Below are 22,577 nucleotides of genomic sequence, written 5' to 3' on the forward strand. Positions count from 1 at the left end.
CTAATATGTGCATGACCTACATGAGCCGCAGCATCCCCTCGTTGCTTGATATCAAGAGAAATCCGGAATACACCAGAACTGACATTCAGTTAGGTAGAATCAAACAACTCCATTGGGAAGGCCCGTTCTTCGCACGGGCCGGAGATACTGGCTCGCCGATATGGGCTAATTAATATAAGCCGTCGTTTGACAGGCGGGAGACTACTCCAACGAGATTTCGCAGAAAGGGACTCAACCGCATTCGAGCAACAACATGTGATGGATTGGGAACGTTCTTGCCAAAACAAGCAAGAGTCTGGGCCTGCCAATGTAGCTCAAAAACAGGATGGGCCCTCCTGCTGGCCTTCACCAAATAGATACAATATGTTTAGGTATTGCATAGGTAGCAGGTAAAAGCGGGTGAGATCTTGCCAAAAGACCTAAGAACATGAAGGTTGCATGGACTTCATACTGTTTGGATGGCATCTGCCAAGCCGGGGGAGACAATTTGTTTGCTGCCTCCTGCATTCGTCGCCTTATGCTTGTTTGTGTAAGGGGAAATGGGTTTCACGGACTTCTGTCCTCAGAGATGTTTGATATGATACGTTTCAGTAAATAAAAGACTGCTATATACGATCACTAAGCCTGTGAAAACCTAGGAAGGCTAAACTTATTTGACTATTGGCTGCAACATCTCTCCCTCGTGCTTGACTGTAAAACCGTAAGCATCTATTTCCTGCACTGCTGATATAACCTACAATCAACCCCCCCTTCTCTCTCTCACCGTCGTTCTTGGCGGCTTAGGACTCATGAACTATTAGGACGATTGCGAGATTGCCTTCACTAGGGGCTGGCCGACGTTGGGTCTGCGTCACCGCTTTCGACTGGCACAGCATAGCAGAGCCTGATGGCCAAAGAAACAAGCAAGCAAGCGTATGTTTAAGAACCCATTCCTTGGTATCGAATAACAATCACATGCAGTCATTCGAATACCGGAAGAGCTTGAGAATTGGTACTCTGCACCAGATTGAACCTCATTGAAAAAACCCGAGGCGTAGACGTAACTTCCTTCACGACTCAGAACGGCACAAGAATATAAATAGCGTTGAGTTGAGGATAATAACATGCCATTTCAATTTTCAAGGAGCGTAAGGTTGCAGTCAACTTCTCAGCGCTTGCGTTGAAGTCAAAACCAGCCGAAGTAAAGCCTAATGGCCCAAGTCAAAGCTCCCATCTAGGATAATGAGTCTTTGGTGCCACAAAGCCCATTGCAAATCCGTCTCGAGTGGCTTCATGTCTCGTCCTGTGGTGTGACAGGAGCTGCATCCCCCTACAAGGAGTACCGCATAAGCCACCCACAATGGGCTCCACCGACGGCACCGAAAATGACCGCTAAGACGGACGGTACCGTCGGATACGTCCATGGATTCGCGGCACTAGCGGCGACGATGGAAATAGGTTCGAAATGTGGTACGGCTGACGTCGAGAGCCGGCCAATGCGACCTACCCCAAGATAAGAAGACTCATGCGGCCCACCTATAGCTTGATGGCGGGCACTTGACTCGTCATGGTGCGATGCAAGCATCGGTACGCGGGAATCTTGGTACGTGATGAGGGGAAGAAGCCTAGAGAGAAGGCGCATCATGTGCGTGCTGCTCAATGGCGGGGTTTGCATAAACGTTTCCGACGTGTGCTGGCCAGGCTTTGCAAGCGGGCGTGCATGGTGAGGACGTCGAGGATTGATACCTGGATAGCAATGGTATGGTGTCGAACCCCAGGCGGGTCCAGGTAGATCGGACACCGTCACCGCAACTTTGTTTCGACAAGGACGCCGGTTTAGCAAAAACCAGGCTCGGAAGGGGCGGGAACGGTCGGTCGTTGGGAATAGACTCAACAGGGAAGGCTACGCATCGACGCCGGTTGGTGCCCGCCTATCGTCAACGATGAAAGAAGTTTCAGTAGTCATGAGCTAGTGTAACGTCAGTCACATATGAACAAGAACACCCTTATGGGTTAACAGAGGCCAGAAAGATCGCTACCCCGTATTCAATACTGCGCAGTTGCCCTTAGATAGGTAGTAAGCTGCGACAACAGACCTGGTTAGTGGCAATTCAGCCCAGTCTGGGAAAATAAATAGCATACATGGTATGTTCGGGCAGAGGCACTGGAATGACTTGGATCACCTTGTAACCAACAGCAAAGCAGGTGTGCTGTATTTGTCTTTGTTGCGTTCCATAGCCGGCCGACCTTGGTGTCGATTCGCTACCTCTGCAGCGGAATGCCTGCCTTTCTTCGGGTTGTCTCGACGAGGCCCCACCTGTATCAAACGAGAGACGGGTTTGTTTCAGTTACGGCATCGAGGACGGCCAACAAGCAACACCTGGTTGGCTAGCCCCTCCGTATTAGTTGGGTGTGCTCAGTAAGACCATCGACCGCCAGAGCCATCGGTGTTGGATTATTGTATAAGGCCCGACAAAATGCGCCATCGTGGCGAGGGAATGTATGTCGCGGCAGGATATTGTTGATTTCCCGGATCTCACTGGCAACGCCCGCAGCACAGCAACACAGTCATCCATGACGGTGCCGGCCAGGGAGATAATGCCCTCAACTGACGCTCAAAAAGTGAACGTTCCACGGCTGAAACTACGGATATGCGAGCAGATAATGAGGTAGGTCCCTTGGGCTGAAGTAGAAGGTAAGTTGCCTGTAGGAAACCCTGTTTCAAGCAAGCCGGCGGACTCGGCGCAGAACTTCCGGAACGTCCCGTGAGCCTGGTAGTAGTACATCGTACGAGCAAACCGAAGGGCGGAGGCAAGCAAGGGAAGACCTGGGTGCCGTATGAGCCTAGGCTCGCGGCGATGGTTGTAATATTCCTTGGTATATCAATGTTTCACTCCGCAAAGCCGTCGTAAGCTACCCCAATGCCGTCTGTCTCAGATAGTGGGCGACGGCATGCACGTCCAATGAGGCCGGCACGCGAAGCTTCTCTGGACGAAGAGCAGCGAGTGCTCGCATATAAAGGCGTCCGGTACTCTACGACCCACGCTGGAGCAGGTTAGCGACTCTGCAGCAATGACAGCGATGGCAACGATGAATTTCCTTATATGGCAACTACTGGACTGGATTAACGAACGATAGCCGTGTTGAAGTCGGCAGAGGGCAACGACAGCCCCAACAATGATGCAAAACGGACGGCCGGACCAGGGGTGGCATTTCAACCAAGAATAGCCACTGCTTGAAAACGCAACAGAAAGTGATCATGCGCATACGCAGGAAAGACAGGGAGGAGGGGCGATGGATGTGCTGGTAGCCCAGTCGTAGATCTGCTGGCCACCATCAGTCAATACAGTCCAAAGTGCTGTAGTCAGTCAGGGGATAGGAGGGTGGCCATCGACGCAGACCCATCGAGAAGGGTTGTGGTTGCGTTCAACGTGGGATGAAAAGGGTGGTGGCCAACCCCCCAACACCAACAAGTCGCCGGCACATCTCGATTGGCAAAGTATGTATCCGTAGACGTGAATTAAAAGAAACCGGCTTGGATGGAATCTGGTACTTGGAAGGCAACATGCACGGTACAACAAACAAGCCTTGGCCTTAGGCAACTAAACCACCATAGTACCTGCTCGATTGCTGGTCGCCCTTTCCACAACTTTCCATTCCTGCTTCCTACCTTAGGTAGGTAGAGTAGGAAACTTCCTGGCTACGCCACGGTCACTCGCAGGCGGCGACGATCAAGATCGTGAGAGCAACCATTCACCAGGACCCCAGCCCGCTATCTCGAGTTCTTGACCTACGCCATCGGCATAGCCCAATGAGACTCGTTAGACGATGCCCACCCGCGGCATGCTGCAAAAAAAGCGCCGCCACACACAGCACACTGCCTTGCTTCTGCAATGTCACGCCAGGTAATTGGGTACGATAATCTACCTACCATCCTTCATGGGCGCCATTCTTGGCCAGGCCATCCACACCTCCTAACTTCTGCGGCGACTCGTCGGTCATGTGTACAATATCTGAGACTGTAACCACGGCCCCAGTTTAGACCTGGGTGACCCGCTGCGCGATGCTGCAGTTCATCGTCACAGATGGCGAGATGCCTTGCACCGAGATCGAGCGGATGGCGATGTCGCCATCCAGCCAAGCAGGGCTGTACGCCGTCTGATGAACAGCAGTCAGTCTCTTGCGTCCACCCAGCGTCCCGTTATCCGACTGTTCCTTTTCTGCGCAAATACGGATACTGTTCGCCAATAACCGCTAGCGAAGCCCAAGGCTTGCCCTATACCAGAGATCCAGTGAACTTAAAATATCACCCGGCCGTTCTAGATATTGCCTGAAAATCCACTTGGGCGACAATACAAATTGACACCATCACGGATCTTCGGTTTCGAGGGCAAGTCATGCCCGGCTCCGAGCCTTGCTCTGCTGCGATGAGCTGTCCACCGACAGCCGGGCTTCTCCCTGGAGTCACCACCAGCGTGACTGGTCACGACGTGGGGCCAGATGAAAATCTGCTCCAAATGTAACTTCCTAACCCAGAAAGTAAAATCGACGAGGAACAGGACAGGGGTCGGCTGGCAGGGTTGCTATGTGCTGTCCTGAGGGTGGTACGCGCAACCAGCACATAACAAACATTGATCATGGGCACCCTGGAAGTTGGACCGCATTCCACAGGTGGCAACCTCATCCCAAGCCAACACACACCATCCCAAGAAGTTTTCGGTGTGGGTTGTTCGACGGCCTCCAACGGATCCAGACGACGGACTGCGGCGGCGTTCAGGGGCAAGACATACATACATACACGACGCCCGAATCCGTAATAGCCAACCGAGCATGATTCCCATAATTCTCGTCTTTCGGACTGCGGGATAGGTAATCTGCTAATAGCCGCCAGACGCCGCCCACCTATCTGCTATCGCTCGTCAGCCCACTTGGAATAACGTCGTTCGCCCGTCACATTGAGCAAGGTACGGATACTGGACCGTGGCCTTTCATCTATCGCTCGAGCCTGCAGGTTAAGTACGCCTCAGGCCAAGTGGTCTAATAGGGTCGCGATGGTAGCGCCGCGCTGGAACCCCAAAGCCAATAGTGGCCGATTCGGACGGCCCAAGGGTCTTTATTGAAATGAACGCCGTGCCCATCAGCACTTTTTAGCTCGGCAGCGGCTGCAATTTACCGTCCTTGTGCACCTGCATCGCAGCCCCGTTACGGATGGTCACCAAAGCAGCCAGCAACGCCCTAGCTTGGGTCTGTTAGGAATAATATGTTGTGTCCTCGGCGGGCTAGAATTAGCCTCCGGACTGATGTGTGCTCGAACAAAAGTTGCCACAGGTGTCGTCCGGAATCTGTTTTTTTCTTCTTCTTCTTCTTTGTGGTTGCTGAAGGGTTGGCAAGGCAAGTCGTCGGCGCGTGTGCTTATTTCCAGGTCGGCTTCCAGGATGGATGGTGGAGGAGGAAGAAGAGGTTTGATGTCCCTGGTTCTTATGCTGTGGTCCTGAGAATCTCGAGAGGAAAGAAGACGAGAATCATTGGAGACCAGGAGGGGCGATCCCCCTACATCCCCGTCAGTTCCTGTATGTCCAAGACTAGGCCTGGCAGCAGCTAGGGTTATTTGGATCAAATATGCGGAATGGGTCCAGAGGCCAAGCAAGGGCTTGTAGACCTCTGATTGATTGGCTGTGCGTCGGGGCGGCTTTCGTTTCTGCTTGTCATGAGAAGAGTGGCCGTCCCCGTCGTCCTCTGGCTCTGGTGGATCCATCGTGCCGGTCTGACGACGAATCTTCTTTGAACGACTTCTCCTTTTTTTTTTTCCTGATCCGCAACCATTGGGAATGCCAACGCCCCAGATACCCGCGAGGCAGCCTTTTGCGCAGGCATGGTGCCATATTAGGTGTACGGAGCGCATAGCGCATCAGACGGACACATCTGGACCAAACATACGGAGCAGAGGCATGACATGCGCAGCCGGTGAACAACACCAAGATGAGGCTACAGGAATGCCTGCTCTGCTATCCCACCTGTATCCTTTTATGCATGAAGAGCATTACTATGATGGCCCAGCCCAGATTTGAGGGTTCTCTGGGGTTTGGATTCCCCCACAAACAGGGCCAGCGCACACGGAGTCAGGACAGGCAGGTCGCTCAAGAGCATATATCTTGGGCACATCAAGATAACAGGAAGCCCATACTATGCAGGTTGGGCTGCCGCATATCTCGTTACCCAACTTGGTTTGTGCGCAAGTGTCATGGCCAAGGAGAGCGCCATCGGCTTGCTGGTTGACGATACGCACCCACCCACACGCGTACGGTCAGAGAGGCGTGGCTGACATCCATCACCCATCGGCCAGTCAGGTTGTTGTGCAGCCTGACAGGCAATCAGTCCAATCAAGCATCAGGATAAGTTGCACAGGGCGATTGATCAACGACTGTTGCCCTCGACGGTCCTGTGTCCTGAGTCACATGGTTCTAACGAGGATGCAGCTAGTGGGCTAGCGGCACATCTCAAGTACATTACCCTCCGTCTTCCCCATTGTTGCCCTATGGTGTGGTCGGTTGGATAAGGGTCCACTTTGGCTCCTAGTTTTCCTCATCCTCGTGCTTGTACGGAGTAGTGTACGGATACTGTACACTACACTACCGCTCTGACCATGTAGACCCCGACCTGATAGGACAAAGATTTGTGTCGCAAAGTAGTGGGGGCGAAAGAGTAGCAAGTACCTAGGAGACCCCTTTCCTCACCATGGTATGTGCAGTACGGAGTACTGTAGGTATGTATCCGTACAGCATGATGGCCAAGTAAAAACTCCTTGACCGGGAAGTGTGGAGTTGTGACCTACCTGTACGTACGTACGTACGTTGAGACTCTCTCACTGACCAGATTTTGTGATGAATGTCGTCGCTGAGATAACTGAAGATGTACGACCACATTTACCTGACTGACATGGGGGTTTTGTCCTTTTTCTCCTTTTCTTCTTCTTTGGTTTTGCCAAATAGGGCAGGCGTACACGCTCCTCTTTTTTGTTTGGCGGCACTCGAACGGTTCATTTCGAGATGTTTCCCGACGGAAGCAACGTGGTGATGGTTGTTGTTTAGAGGCAAGTCCTCAAGAAACGGCGGCCTGCGTAGTTTAGACAAACGGTCACCGGCTTTTGGAGCAGGGGGGGTGTAAGACGGAATATCTGAAGCGCTACGGATGTACGCCCAGCCATGCCGGCACTTGGCGGCCGGTCGCAACGCCGCACTCTCTCCCATGTGCTTTCTTGTAGGGCAGAGGAACACCAGGCCCGGTCGGAGACGTCTGCGGCGCATGCGATGAGTTACGAGAGCAGGATATGATCAGCCGGTAGGCCCTTCTTGAGCGGGTAGTGGTGGTGGTGTTCGTCAAGAGTCCCTCCCTCCCTCGTCCTGGAAGGTGGTGGGATGCGATGCGCGCCAGTTGCAGGCCTGGTGCTACTGTTGAATGTTGTGTGGTTGTCATGCCACACAAAAAGCTAGCATGCAATGCACGAAAATGGAGCACATCAACGGCAACCGTCGAGGCCCAGAGTGTGACGTCCGTCGCGGGCTGGCTGCATGACCATCACGCGAGTGCAGTCGTCTAGCTCAAGGGTTGTTCTTCTCGTGATCGTGATTGTATCCATACCGGTCGGTAGTGTAGGTATTTGTACGACTTTTTTTTTTCCTTTTTTTTTTCCCTCTTTCTTTTTTTGAATTTTCTTCTCTTCCCCATGTACGTACTTGGTAGGCCCCCTGTATTCCAATCAGGGGAGCAGAAGAGGACATTATGTCCCGTGGTTTGTTTATGCAGCTTGCATCTCATCCACTTCCGATCGTCGCGTTGTGGCCTTGGAGTGTAACGGTATCCGTACCTATTCTGCAGATATTCCATCCAACTTTGGAAAACGTTGGGAACGGCAAGGGCAGTGAGCAAAAGAGCGGCATTGGGGGGGAGGGTACGGATACAGGAGGCAGAATCGGGGGCCTTGCTGGTTCGATTGTGCAACACGAGTCACTTCGCGAAACGTTGCTGGAAATCATGCCAGATTACGGATACATCGTCCCGCCGACGATGGAGGGTTGGCCAGGCTAGTATTACTCCCTAGTGTGCTCTGTAAAGATTGAGCGAGGAGAGGGAGCGCGATGCGGACGGCCGCTCGCCCCCTATTTACCTTTTCCCTGCCTACCTTATCTCGACAGGAGGAGAGAAAGGGTCGGTCGCCCAGGTCTAGGTCCAGGTTCAGCGCGTATCGAAATCACCCAGCCATCTCGTTCTGGTCCACCAGCTCTGGGCTGCAAGATGAAAGGAGTGGGTTCTATTGGGTAAAACGACTGGACAAACGAAACGGCTGAGCGGTTACCGGGCTGTTGAGGAGAGAAGAGGAAAGTGAAGGGGGGAAAAAACAAATAAACAGGAAGATGAGGAATTCCTGCCACCCACGAGTTTTATTCCCTCTTCAACGATACTCACGCTCATTTACGCATTCCTGTTCTCCTTCTTCTCAAAGTGTACATACAGCAATCACGTCTTAGCGTCTGTCGTTGCATCGGTGAGGAATGACCGTTCGACAGGCACAGGGGAGAGACACAGTGACACCGCTCGCAGAGAGGCTCTAAGCAGAAGAGAAAAAAGGAAAGAAGGGGGAAAAAAAACATTGGTAAATGAATTATGGCTGCTAACGTCTGGGATTGACGGTCAGGGGTAGGCCCCACATGGCATATCCCCGGCAAAGCAGCAGGGTCTGGGAGGTTACGAGCCCCTGATGCCGGCCAAAGTACCTATAGAAATGCTTGTCCTCATCCTCACCTCGGTCGTCGTCGTCGTCGTCGTTCCCGTCTGTCCGTCCTGCATCTTTCTCGATCGCCTGACTGTTCTTGTCCGTCAGCACTATGTAGCGCAGAAACTTTAGGATTGATCCCCCTTTCCTTTCTCTTCCTTTCCCTTTCCTTCCCTTTCCTTCCCTCTCTCTCCATAGTACAGCGCGCAGCCTGCAACGCAACGCAACGCTACGCGACTACCACCTACCTGTGTAGTAGTGTAGTTTACACTAGGTAGAAAAAAAGGGATCCCGTTACGGGTCTCGCAAATTTCGTCCCACCCGCTTGCATGTTGCACAGACCAGTCTGCGTTCTCATCTCGCCCACCTGGCAACCGAGCGACACACCTAAGCGCATTGACAGGCAAGGAAAGAGCTACCAGATGCGACGCCCCGCTCCCATTTTAAAGTGCAAAGTACCGTGTACAAAGCACCGTAGGTAGGAGGAAGGTAGGTAGGCAGGTAGGTACCTGCGCCGGGAAAGGTATCTGGTCCTGTGCAGCATTCTGCGATGCATGCCCTCCCTGTACGTGCAAAAGTCTAGTAGTATACCTGAACATGTGGTGGCTCTTTCTCTATACATATCGTCCCGTTGCTTGGCATTCCTCTACATACATACCTACCTGCTCCGTCGTAAAATAGCAATGTCAAACAACATCAGAATCTTGGCCGTCGTGAGCAGACCAGTCCAGAAGAGACAGACCAACAGACACCAATGACAGGCACGGGCGGCGAAGGGAAGGAACGAGATGGGAGGTTCCACCACCATACGAGCAAGGCGACGCGATGCAGGGTCAGTGTGGTCTTTGACAATGACTGACTGGCTGCTGACTTGTACGTACAAGTACGTACTGCCCTACCATTGTAGATAGATACTTATACGGCAGTACGAGTTTGACGGGACTGCAAGGGAAAGTACCCCCACTACCAAGTATCCGTTTGGAACCAGACCCTTGTCGTCGATTGCACCTCACTCGTCGAACCTCACACACACACACAATACAGAGAGAGTGTGTGTCACTCACACCTCTCACACACACGCCGCGCCCTCTCTTTTTGCCCCCCCAAAGCTGCTCAGCAGACCGGCCACCAGACAAACCTTTGACCTTCGTCGCACTTGCCTGGACCTGGTCACTGCTCTCAAGCCCAGACAAGCATCCTCACAGCCCATCATCCTACCCCATACCGCCCGCCCCCTTCCCCCTTCTCGCGCTCTCTACGGTTTGGATCAAGCCCACCGTCCAGTCCATACCGTATCGCCTCCCGTACCGTCCTTGTCTTCACCCAAGCAACGAGACAGCTTCCAAGCCAGTGCCGCCCTACGAGCTGACACTGACACACTCTGTACGAGATACATCCCTACCTCTTTTCTCCGACCAATCTAGAGAGGTGCCTCTCACACACCCGGCGGGGAGCCACTCCGAACGGGGCCACGCCTCTTTTTTCCTTCGCAAGGGACTAACTAGCTGGACCGTGTGAACCTCGTTCAACCGGGCCTCCTGACAAGGGCAAAGCCTCTTCTTGTCACGCTTTTGCGAATAAGTACCCCCAGCATCCCACACGACCTCCCGTTTTTCTTCTCTTCTTTCCCGTCTTTCCTCTGCCACCATTTACAGGTCTTCCTTTTCCTTCTGCCACTATTCCCCCCTCTTGACTATTCCCGACTAAGAGATCACACCACCCCTCTCTGAACCCATACAGTACTTTCAATAGTGCCTTTGTTTTAACCCCTTTTCATTGTGATACCCAAGTCTGTCGCCTGACTTTTTGATACCCCCCCCTTCCTCAACCACACACCAGACACAATGGCCGAAGAACAGAAGCCCGTCGAAGTCCCCAAGGAGACTGTCCCTGCCACCACCGAGCAGCCCGCTGCCGAGACGAAGCCCGTCGAGACCACTGAGACTCCTGCCGACGCCGCTCCCGCTGCTGACGCGACCGTCGAGACTCCGGCTGCCGCCACCGAGACCCCCGCTGAGGCTGTCGCCGAGGCTGCTGCTCCCACTGAGGAGGCCAAGAAGGAGGCCGTCCCCGTCGAGGAGGGTACCCTTGAGCACAAGGGCGTCAACTTCCCCAAGTAAGTCGCATTTGCCAATCGCTAGTTATTGTGTCTTCTAACAGCTATTCTCAGGAACTTCATCTACTCCAAGGAGTTCTTCTGGTTCGGAAACGATGCCGTCGAGTCCAAGAGCCTCTCCTCCTACCTGAAGAGCGAGAAGTCCGCCGAGACTGCTCACCACAACGCTGCCTGGGCTTCCCACACCGGCAAGGGCCTCCTTTTCTTCGGCGACAAGGCCGCTCCTCAGGGAGTCATCAACTTGGTAAGACCTCTCGAGATAACGCGCCCCCGGAAGTCATTCCGCTAACAAGCATCCCAGGCCGATGCCTCTGAGCCCGCCGCTGATGGCGCCAACAAGTTCCACTTCACTGCCAAGGGTCAGAAGCACACTTTCAAGGCCCCCAACGCCGAGGACCGTGACAACTGGATTTCCCAGCTGAAGCTTAAGATCGCCGAGGCTAAGGAGCTTGCCCCTACCGTCACCGAGACTGAGGCCTACAAGACCGCTCTTGAGAGCTTCAAGCCTGCCAAGAAGGAAGAGAAGAAGGAGGATAAGCCCGCCGAAGCTCCCGCTGCCGAGGCCGCTGCTGTCGCCGAGACCCCTGCTGCTGAGACTCCTGCCGCCCCCGCACCTACCGAGGAGGCTGTCAAGGAGGAGGAGACGAAGAAGGAGGACCCCAAGCGCCGCTCTGCTAGCCGCAAGCGTGCCTCCATCTTCGGCAGCCTCCTCGGCAAGAAGGATGAGAAGAAGGAAGAGAAGGAGGAGGCTGCTGCCACTCCTGCTGAGGCCGCCAAGGAGGAGACTCCCGCCGCCGAGGTCCCCGTTGTTGAGGAGCCCGCTGCCGAGACCCCGGCCGCTCCCGTTGCCGAGGCTGCTGTCACTGAGACTGCTGCTGAGGACAAGCCCGCAGAGGCCGCCAAGGACGAGAAGAAGGAGAAGCCTATCCCTACCAAGCGCAACAGCATCTTTGGCGTCTTCGGCAAGAAGGAGAAGAAGGCTGCCGTCGCTGCCGAGCCGGAGGCCGCCCCCGCCCCCGCTAAGGAGGGCGAGGTTACCCCCGCTGCTGAGAATGCTCCCGTTATCCCTCCCGTTGAGGCTACCACCCCTCTGGCCGTTGATGTTGCCAACCCCAGCACCGTTCCTACTGAGGTTAAGGAGACCGCTCCCGCTACCAATGGCGAGACTCGCCCTGAGCTCAAGGAGAAGCGCAAGTCTTCCCTGCCGTTCGGCTTCGGGAAGCGCGACAAGTCTCCTGCCAAGTCCCCCGTTCAGTCTGAGGGCGAGGAGGCTGAGAAGCAGGAGAAGACCAGCGCCTTCTCCAAGCTCCGCGCTACCATCAAGGCCCGTGGCAAGGCCGACAAGCCTGCCGACAAGGTAGAGAAGACTGAGGAGAAGACCGAGGAGACCCCTGCTACCGATGGTGCTGAGCCCGCCGCCGAGACTCCCGCCGCCGAGACCTCCAAGGCCACCGAGGAGCCCGAGAACAAGCCTGAGAACGTCGCCTCCTCTACCCCTGCCCCTGTCACCGCCGCCGCATAGAGTGCGCGCCTGGGCTCGACGTCGCTTCCTCGCAAGCGGAAGTCACGCTCAAAGGAATGAAGCAAGCAAAAAACAGAAATCAAATCACCAAAAAAAAAAAAAAAAACAAGTGCACACGCATCGAATCGAGATTCGGAGGAAGAGCAACAAACATCACGTGACTTGTTTCACTCGGATGGGTTTGTTCGGGAATCGGATCTGCATTTCAAGATACCCCGTCAAGACTGGTTCTACCTGATACCCTTTCCTATTTCCCTCTTTACGGCACACGCATTGGAAGGCGAAACCCGGCGGGAGGTGATTCCGTTTCATTTTCTGTCGTTCTCGAAGTCAGTTTCCTCCGTCTTTGCTCTCTTTTGTTTGGCTTGGTTTTTATCTCGTTTTTCTTTTTACAAGTATCGTGCTTTGATACCCAGTTATACCCGTCGCTCCAGACAAGAACACGAAAAAAGGAAAATACCCACGACAAAAAATCGAAGTTGCCTTGGGTCGACAGGATGGACGGATCTCTTGTGTTTGGTTCAACTCTCGGGCAAGGGTCAGGAATTGTCAGACTCGAGTTTGGAGACGTTGCTGTTGATGGACAAAGACTGCATGAAACTGTCTGTGCTGGCCATTAGGGCTAGTGTCAGCTTGTTCGCATCCACTTAATACTTAATAGAAGCTCGTTGCGTATTGCCTAGTCGTGTATTTTTGGTCCGTTTCGATTCAGCCCTAGTAGTGACTTTCGGCGGATGTGAGGTAGTCAAGTGCTCGGCCTTGGTCGCTCAAGCCTGTGTCTACGTAAGCTGGAAGCCCTCGCGCCTCGTCACGTCCGTCTGCATGCCTTGCAGCGTCAAAAATGCGGTGGGCAAATCCCGCCAACGGTCATGTCGTCGATTCTCGAAACGGGCGAACAAGCGTGAGAGTCTGAACCCTGCCACCACACCACACCACGTGCAGCTGCGAAGCCTGCTAGCCACGTTCCAGAAGGTTGATAAGCGTGAAACGTATGCGACGATGCACGGCTCCATCGGCCTGCCCTTGCTGGCCCGATCTCTTGTCTGGACGGGCTGTTCGTGTTCATGTACACTATAACCTGCCTTGCCACGCCGTCCTGCACCTGAGGGGAGGAGATGAAGCGGGGTTCGCGGGGAAGGTGATCGCTGCTCTCGCTTGTTTGACCGGTGCCACACAGCGTTTGCGACAGTCTGTGTCGTAGTAGAGGGGACGGACAAAGGGGACCCCGGGCGTCAGTCAAGTGCATGGATGGGATAAGCCTCTTCGGTGCAGCGTTCCGCTCTCTCCCCAGTACTCGTTTGGTTCCCCGGGCCTTCGCGCTGCCTCAGTCCGTGTGTATCTCTCTCTCTCTCTCTCTCTCTCTCTCTCTAGTACTGACAAAGGCGACAGGCGGGCAAAGAGGGGTTTCGGCTGGGAGCTTTGACTGCGAACTAGTCCTCGGCGGGGATCTCTCGGGCAAGGGAGGCCTTAGCTGACAGACGGACGAACGGTCGGCACGTGCTCTGTTTCGTGTCGTCTCTGCCTCTCGATGACGAGGGATGGGTTCAACAGTTGTCCCGAGAGCTTGCCAGACTCGGACGCCTTGGTCTCGACGTTGAGACCCCGGAGGCTCTTGCGGGCGACTTTTCCGGTTCGAGCGCTGACAGGTGGCCACTCCGTCTTCTGATCTGGCAAATACGGTCCAGTAACCGACGCGGCCGATACGGCCCATACACGGGTCGCGGCCGGGACGGCGTTGGTAGTACTGGGGGCGTGGGGGGAGGATCGATGGACGCACGCGCTCAGCCAACCGTTCTGCACCCTGACTCGGGCCGGGCTCGCGCATGGATTATTGACATCGTGGACCTCGACCACGGCACAAGTTGCGACGCACTGATGCGGTTGGCTCCCCTGGCCCTTGGCCTTTCTACACGCGATTCTGGCCGGCTGGGACAACCTAGCTGGTGACTTGAGGCGATGTTGGAAATTGACCCACGATCCGGCGGATCACTACATGATCGCGGCGTCCGAGATGGCCCGTTCTAGCCTTGGAAGTGAAGGAACATCACGTGGGCTGTTTTCCTGACAACTGGGAAGGAACACTTGAATTCCCGCCGCGCATGTGGTGGAGAAATGCGTTTGTTGGTTGGGTTGACCTTGTCTCTGTTACGGAGAGTAATTTACGTTGTCTTAGAAGGCATCAAAAGAAAGGTCGGTTTCTGCCAATTGGTCAAGGTGCGACTGGGCCTAGACCAAATGACATTCTGTTTTATCCGGCTTTCGAGAGGGCAGCAACCTGTCCGTAAACCATCCTGGCGCTGTGGGTAGTGAACGATGAGTGGGCCAAGAAAATGCAAGAACACTGGCATTGAATCGGAAGCTAGTCGAGCTGCGAAGTTCTGCCCTGGTCGCTTTGCGTAGTAAAGGTGTTGATACACGCGTTATGGCGATCGTGCTTTAAATTCCTTGCTTCAAACATCCAGACAAAGTATGTCGTTGACGCAGCGAGGCTGTCGATGGTCGGCAGTATGACAAAGCAGAGTAGGTCGACTGATTTGCCTGAGTATCGACCGGAGCGATCTTGTAGTTGTCGGGCAGCTCTTGGCAGACCCAGCCTCCCGCTCCGTACGGCAGGGGGGAAGAGGCTCCTTGTGCTCCTTCTTGATGGGCGTTTGCACGCTTTGTCCAGAGCCGACGACAGAGCGTTTGGGCAGAGACAGAACGCACGTGATGCTGCCTCGAGAAATATAGCACTCTTTGCTAAAGACACACACGCATTTATCCTCCCTTCGTAGCCCTGCCAAACCATGTCAAGTAACGTCATCGTGGTGCACCACAATACGATGTACAACATTTGACAAAAGGCCAATGAATGCTCTACCATGCCAGAATGAGAAGCGAACTTTTGTCCATCTGATCATGGCGGTTATTACGAGACCTACGGTTCACTTGATGTCAATATTATCAAGGAAGGGGGGGTTTGGTCCAAGGCCCCGTTAACATCGTTCGCTCTTCAAGTCACTATCCAAACTGTACTCAAAATACCATCCTTGGGCGGTGGATGTCTTCGACGTCGAAAAGCAAGACGATATCGCCGGGTATGCTTGTGAGCAAGACAGACACGCAGACGCGGAGGCAATGCGACCCAATGCTCCTGTCTTGCACCTTTTCCTGGTCCTTCCAACAGAGGTTTCGGGTGCAGAGGGGGTTATGCGTTTTGGATTTGTAAAGTAACCCTCCAACATCATGGATGTGCATCCCGTTCGCACAGTACCATATCCCGTCTTGCGAGCACCCAAAACACGATACCGGAAACCAAATTATGATATTCCAAAGCACGGTAGTAGACGTATATCATCGTCATCATTTCCGCTAAAGCCATTGTACCCGTCAGTTTCAGGGGTTTTACGACAACTTCCGGTCGAGGTTTCACCAGCAGCCTGTGGATTGCGTACCCAGATGTACGGAACAGTTATCCCGATGAGACGAGAGCCCCCCCCCCCGCGGGCGTCACTCCATCGTCCACGTCAAGGTTCGCGTAGAGAAGATTACTCGGAAAATCTGGCACGAGACGGTCGGTGGTCTACATGGGGTCATCGTTCTGGTTTCCCTCCGCGCGCGAAGGCAGGGGCTGCTCGATTGTTCGAAGAACCAACTTTCTTCTCCAGGCAAGACCGCCCGACTATGCCATAGAATGGTGATGGCATGTACGTAGGAGTGCCAGGCATACTGTATATGCATTGCTGTCAAAACAGCCTGTGATCCGAGATATCGACATCAGCAAGGCTCGCTGTAGGCGTCATCTCTCAGTATGATGCGGCTACATGCATGTTGTAGAGAACAACGGCGATGCTTGTGGAGATGTATCTACCAACAAACGCATAGGCGGCCGAGATTGCCGGCGGGGTCAAGAAGACGGCCATCATCCAGCATAGTGGTCTTCTTCTTCTTCTTCTTCTTCTTCTTCTTCTTCTTCTTCTTCTTCTTCTTCTTCTTCTTCTTCTTCTTCTTCTTCTTCTTCTTCTTCTTCTTCTTCTTCTTCTTCTTCTTCTTCTTCTTCTTCTTCTTCTTCTTCTTCTTCTTCTTCTTCTTCTTCTTCTTCTTCTTCTTCTTCTTCTTCTTCTTCTTCTTCTTCTTCTTCTTCTTCTTCTTCTTCTTCTTCTTCTTCTTCTTCTTCTTCTTCACAAAAAAGATGAAAAGAAATCGAAGTACGTAACAGGACTTGTCATCGGACAAGAGGCAGACTTGCCCTGGGGACGCTGTGGCATCGACAACGGACCGAGTTGGCCATCACAATGAAACACGTACAGGAACCCGACCTTCATCTTCGCGCAAGTGCCATAGTTAGGACAAAATATCCACATAAATAAAAGCTGTATCGTTGCAGCAGATTGGCCATTTGCGTACTATATACACGCCGACATTCCCTTTCGTTGAGCAAAGGCCGCCCACAAAGGAGCCAATTCACTACAGTCTGGGGCTGTTCCTGTGACAGCTCACCGTCGGCATTCCGAACTCCCAGGTTGGTTGGTAGTAGTAAGAGTAAATAAAAGGGTAATAAAAGCCACTTCAGGTGCCTCCTCTGGATCATAAAAAAAAGAAGGGATATATCTCTCTCATCATTGCCGTGACCTCGGCCACCCACAGAACTTCACAAGTCAAACTTTCCCATCGCCGGCCCCCCCCCCCCCCCCCCCCCTCAAGTTATCGGGAGACCTCGAAGCCGCTCCCCCACACTTAACCATAATGCTGCCTCAGCGGTAACTTCCTGTCCAGGGTGTGGAACGCCTGCGTCCGCGGGGTATACGGCATCACCCTCGGGCTCGCAGGTCCCTTCATGCCCGTCATCTCCCACTCTCTCTCCTTGATGTAATCCGACGGCGAGCTCCCGCTCCCGCTGTCGCTCCCGTCTTCCTGGACCGCGCCCGCCCTGTCTCTCTCGTTCGGCCAACACACGTACAGCGCAATGGCCAGGTTAGCCACGTACAGCGCGAGCATGTACACCGTGATCGCGAACGTCCCCTTGGCGAGCTGGCATGACTTGTATGCGCGGAACGGGCGGGCGTAGTCGCACGACTTGGCGATGTACCAAGCAACATTGGAGGGGTACCGCGGGTCGGCGTGGTCGGGCCCCATCTGTCCGTAGACGGAGACGGTGTAGAGAGCGACCATGGCGAGGTTGATGCCGGCAGCAAGCATGGGGAACCAGAACTTCATGATGAAGGCGATGAGCTTGACGAGGAGGACGAATAGGGTGATGACGGAGATGGCGACGTTGAAGTCGGTGAGACTACGGGATGGCACGTTAGCTCTGTTGATACCGGGAGTGTTACGAGATGTGTCCCATGATGCAAACATGGATTCCGGCACGATACGGAGGGATGAGATGGGGGGGGACCTACGTTCGTGTCCACACAAAAGGGACGTTAGGATACGGCTCGTAGTTGGCGTACGCGTACAGAATCATCCTGGGGTCTGAGTTGAAGCCGTAGTGGTGGCCGATCTCCCACAGCTTGGTCCGATACAGGTCCGGTTGAGCGATGCCGAAGAGGACGAGGAGCGGCACGAGGCCGGCGAGCTCGAGCGGCATCAGCGCCCACATCCACGGCCGAAGCAGCCATCTCCTGTGCAAGATCTGGTATGGCATTTTTACAGTTGATTCTTTCCCTGTTTTCTCCTTCCCCCTGGCCGGCTTTTTGTCGTGTCGCAAATGCCTCTTACAACGCGGCCCCCTTGATTCGTTTTCTGTCGCGTTGACCAAATCAAAAGTTCGGAAGTGCTCTTCTTCTTCTCAAGCCTTGTCCCTAGCCCGTTCGTCAAGGATAAGAATTCCTTGTATTTCGTTATTTTCTGTGTCGAGGCGCAGTTGTCGCCAAGCAAACGATGAAATTTCACATCGGTCAAGCACCAGCACTCAACCTTGGTGAAGTGCTGCAAGCCAACGCAAGCAAAGGGGCTGGTGTTTATTGGCTTGGATCGTCGTCGTTGCCTTGAAACGGGTTGGATTCTTCCAAGGCAGATGAAAAGAAAACCGGGTGAGAGGAGAGCCTCCTATCGGGTCGGGGGGCAGGGTGGCAGTTTAAGGGCCATTCTACCTCACCCTCTGCAGGTAGCCCTCCTGTTCATTCTATCCATTCATCGCCATTCGCCTTGGGGGAGGGGGGGGGGGGGGGCGGACGCAAGCAAGTCAGCAAGCAGGTGAGCGGCGAGGGGGTGGTCGGGTAAGCTGATGGTCGCGGGCAATTGGACCGCGCTGCATGTGCCGTGGACTACGAACGGTGCCATCACAGCGGGCCGATCCAATAAGGAGCGAAGGCGAGGAGGGTGGTTAAGCGCCGGGTTCGAGAGGGGCCGTGCAATTGGTCGCTTCCCCGGGGAACCAGCCAATAGTGACGGCGAGACGCGACGTTGCGCACAATACCCGCCTCGACGAGGACAGGGGTGAGGCGAAGATTTGGGGTTCTCGCCAATTGGATGTCGGGCGGATGGCTGGGGGAGAAAACGAGGGGGAAAATGGTGAGTGAGATGAGCCTTTTCGTGCGATGCTGGTGCGATGCAACGGGCTGCGCGGCAGAAACCAGAGACAAGTGGGCGAGCGTCAGTCGTCGCCTCCAGCACGCGGTGATGACCGCTACCTGCCCCCTCAAGTCGGAACTATCACAATGTGATTACGATGGTTCTTCCGCGCATGAGACGGGGGGTTAAGCGCCTGCTGAAGACGTCGCGATACCCGGATGTGATGAACCGAGCTCGATGTGGCGGTGGATACTTTCCCCGGAACAGCGGCAATGGATGGCAGGAACATCCAACAACTCGAAATGCAGCGTCACACTGGAGACACAGCAGGCCAGTGAGTGGCCGTGCTTACAGAGTGCCGTCAATCACGGATTGCGCCTCCATGTCACACCGGGAGGTAAGACAGGTCGGCGTGCTGTCGGAAATCCCACACTCGCACGGTTTTAGAGCTTATGTGAGCCCCGATGCGTTCGACCGGCAGTGATGAAGGACGACGCCACACCCAAGATATTAATAGTCGAGGTATAAAAAGCTTCCACCGAGAAGGATAACGGGCTCTCATTGAATCGGGGTGTCCTGCTCGAACTTAGTACCATAGTCTATCGTTACTGTCCTACGCGCGACTGCCAATTTGACTCGAGATTGACAGTGGCATGCCTGGTAAGTTTTGAGTGGTCAATTGGACTAAGCGCTTGAGTTTGTCTGTCTTTCGGACGAACTTCCGGGCCCGACTCAACCTTGTGAACATCCCGCCGAGTCCTTCACAACTAACTTACGGCGACATCAGAGGGAGGCGCAACGCCGTTCCAGCACTTAGGTAGCGGCTCTAGGACACCAACTGGGCCGCGAACCTGGTTTAGGACTCCTCGGACCGGGTCGATGGAGGCTCGTGGCCGAAGCAGAATCATGCGAACTTCGTAGGGAGGAGTAAGAGACACCCATTGCGATTAATAGGACCCGCAGGCACTTGCACGAGGAAATGGGGATCCCCACCCCCTGGGGGCCGGTCCTTCGGAGTGAGCTCCGCACCTCCGGCCGACACCGAGGCATCATTTGGGCTGTAGGTGTTCCCCTGCATCGCGGAAAGCGGATGAAGCCGTTTGGCAACCCAACTATAGGGCTGATGCTTACACCGCAGCTACTAGCTCCGAAGCCAGCCAGCACAACAACCCCCCAAGTGCAACAATTAGCCGACGAATTGGAAGTCCTGGACACGGTCTCACTACGGAATAATGAGAGACAGAGCAAGGAGAGAATGCTCCCGCAGGTATCCGTCTTGGTGAGGCATTCGAAGGGGTGGGATGTACTCCTTCTCATCCCTCCACAGACAACAGTGTCTTTGAGGTCTCTCCGGCCCCGAGACGAGACATGGGGGACCTGGAGTTGACGTCACACCCCTGCTATATGGCGGTTGCTTCCCGAAGCCATCAGTTGCGCGGGTCTCTACCACCTTTGCGTAGCGGCCAGAAGGTCACGGCGAGGACATGTAAGAGTGCTTGGATATTTCGACTGGACATGTAGCGCCAGCAGGAGCTTGAGAGCTTGATGTGATGGCCAGAGTTCCGACCAACCCGACTCGACCTGGTGGTGGCCAGTCTGTTCCCGCAGGAAAGCTGGTTGGCTGGGTAGTCACAGACAGCTATAGCTTCAGGTCGTTTGGTAATCATGGGGGTTGGCCTCGGACTCAAGCAGGGCGCCAGGGCCCATCAGCAATGCCTCGGGTGTTAGAGCCGTACCTTGATTTGCATAGTTTGTCCATATTCTTGACATGGAACGCACCCAACTGAAAGGCGGTAGGATTGGGTGGACGGATTCTCCTCGCCAACCTGTGCGTTGATGCCGAGTATGATAACGAAAGTCATGACCGCACGCGATGAATAAGTGCCTGCAACAGTGGCTGAGACACACTCAAGGTGGAACTCAGTGCTGACCAGGCAAAGCGTCAAACATTTGGCTGGTGGTGCCAGGAGAGTTGCGTCGACAGGTTATTACATGGGCCATGGGCACAAAGGTCGGGGAATGTTGTGAGAAATGCAGACGCAGATGCAGATGCTGATGCTATGTTGGTGCTGATGTACACTAGATACCTACCTAGGTAGGTACTGATGTTGAAGGCGCCGAAAGTGAGGTCGTGCAAGACAGGGCAGTCGCAGAAAAGAAACAGCACCGAAAGGGCAGCCATAAAAAGGCTGTGCCGGACTGGGACAAATGGCGGCAGTGTACGGAGCAAAATGGGTGATTCAGAACTGGCAGGTGACGATCCTCGATCGGCAAACTCGGGTGGGGTCGATCACGGTCTGGACCGCGCCAGTTCACGACTGAAAGGGCTCAGTTGACAAGGGTAATCCTAGTTAGGACCCCACACACCGCATGCCGGTACGTACAGTATATACGGAGTATCTATCCGTAGTCCTATGGTAATGCTTCTATAGGTTTGAAGGCTTGGCACTTTCCCATCGAGCGATCAGACAAGCTGATAATGCCCCCCCCTTGACAACCCGAGAGTACCGTGCACGATAACTGATAGGGGCCCGTGCACAGTTAAGCTGAAAGTGGATACAGTCATAGCCAATAGATAAGGGTATAGATAGAGGGAAAAAACAGAGGGAAAAAGTAGAAATAGAGGCAAAAAAATAGGGGTAATAGAGGTAACAGAGGGAAAAAAGGGATAGTCTTGGCCCATCCTAACCTAGAGCGTAGCGGAGGAAGCAGGGTGGGATAGACCATTCTAACCCTCCCTAGCAGAGCCGTTTTAGAATTACCTAAAGAAAAAGTCAGAAAAAGTCAGAAAAAGCTAGGATTAAACCCATAACCTTTAGATTATTAGGAGCACTACTTACTGCTAGACTATATAGAGCGAGAAGAACAAAATTTTTTGTTTGATTTGGAACTATAGACCTTTGTGACGTGTGTGCGCGTATCTACTCTACTGTCAGCTTAACTGTGCACGGGCCCCTATTAGTTATTGTGCACGGTACTCTCGGGTTGTCAAGGGGGGGGCATTATCAGCTTGTCTGTAGACTCTTTCCCATCCAGCCCGTCGTCTATCGGGTTCGCCTTTCGATGTGGGTAATTACCTAGAACCGTTGCTGACGACCCCCTGTCGGAATGCGGCTGTTTTGGTTGTGTTGTGGAATGAGAAGCTCTTTGCAATGCACTGTACTCCGTAGAGCCTCAGTGACGCAAAGCCTCGGAGTTCTTCACGAATATTCCCACTGCTTGTTGTTGCCTTGAAGAGAAGCCGAGTGAGCCGCTCCACGAGTGCCGTCGTTTCTTGCTTTGTCACCGCCTGCCACTCCGTTTGCAGACGACTCACAGGGAAGGAGTATTCCTGCCAATTCGGAAAGAGAGACACGGCGCTGAGACCTGCGAACCGTTTGCTCTGCAGAGGACAAGTGTCTCAGTAATGGCTATCTATCTGTCTGACTGGAGTGCCCGACCCTCTTTCCATTTGACTCAGTCTCGTCTTCTCCCCACGTCCGATATCACCCGTCCCGGACACTGTCCCGAATCCGAGAGTCAGTTTCATTGCATCGAGATCAACTGTCGTCTCGCCGTTGCTGAGAAATGTGAATTCGCCCCCGTAGGAATTCTATAGGTACGTGCCGTGCACATATCACAGAAATGCCCAGTATCGCGCACCTGAGCGTAGCAGAGAGATGGCTGTTATGACCAGGCGGGGAGCTAATGCTGAC

The 22,577-nt window shown here is 54.0% G+C and overlaps 2 protein-coding genes across 2 annotated transcripts; one reads left to right on the forward strand and one right to left on the reverse strand.

Annotated features, from left to right (window-relative positions):
- Positions 1-10,593: 10,593 nt before the first annotated feature.
- On the forward strand, positions 10,594-12,387 carry GLRG_00729 (immunogenic protein; the record flags this gene model as incomplete). Its single annotated transcript, XM_008091414.1, has 3 exons — positions 10,594-10,865; positions 10,920-11,109; positions 11,167-12,387. The coding sequence occupies 3 exons, from the start codon at positions 10,594-10,596 to the stop codon at positions 12,385-12,387; spliced, it is 1,683 nt and encodes a 560-aa protein (XP_008089605.1).
- A 4,716-nt stretch (positions 12,388-17,103) lies between these two features.
- GLRG_00730 (uncharacterized protein) lies at positions 17,104-18,013 on the reverse strand (the record flags this gene model as incomplete). Its single annotated transcript, XM_008091415.1, has 2 exons — positions 17,104-17,656; positions 17,769-18,013. 2 exons carry the CDS (start codon positions 18,011-18,013, stop codon positions 17,104-17,106), a joined length of 798 nt encoding a protein of 265 aa, XP_008089606.1.
- Positions 18,014-22,577: the final 4,564 nt, after the last annotated feature.

Source organism: Colletotrichum graminicola, assembly GCF_000149035.1.
Source record: "Colletotrichum graminicola M1.001 genomic scaffold supercont1.2, whole genome shotgun sequence".
NCBI lineage: Eukaryota > Fungi > Ascomycota > Sordariomycetes > Glomerellales > Glomerellaceae > Colletotrichum > Colletotrichum graminicola.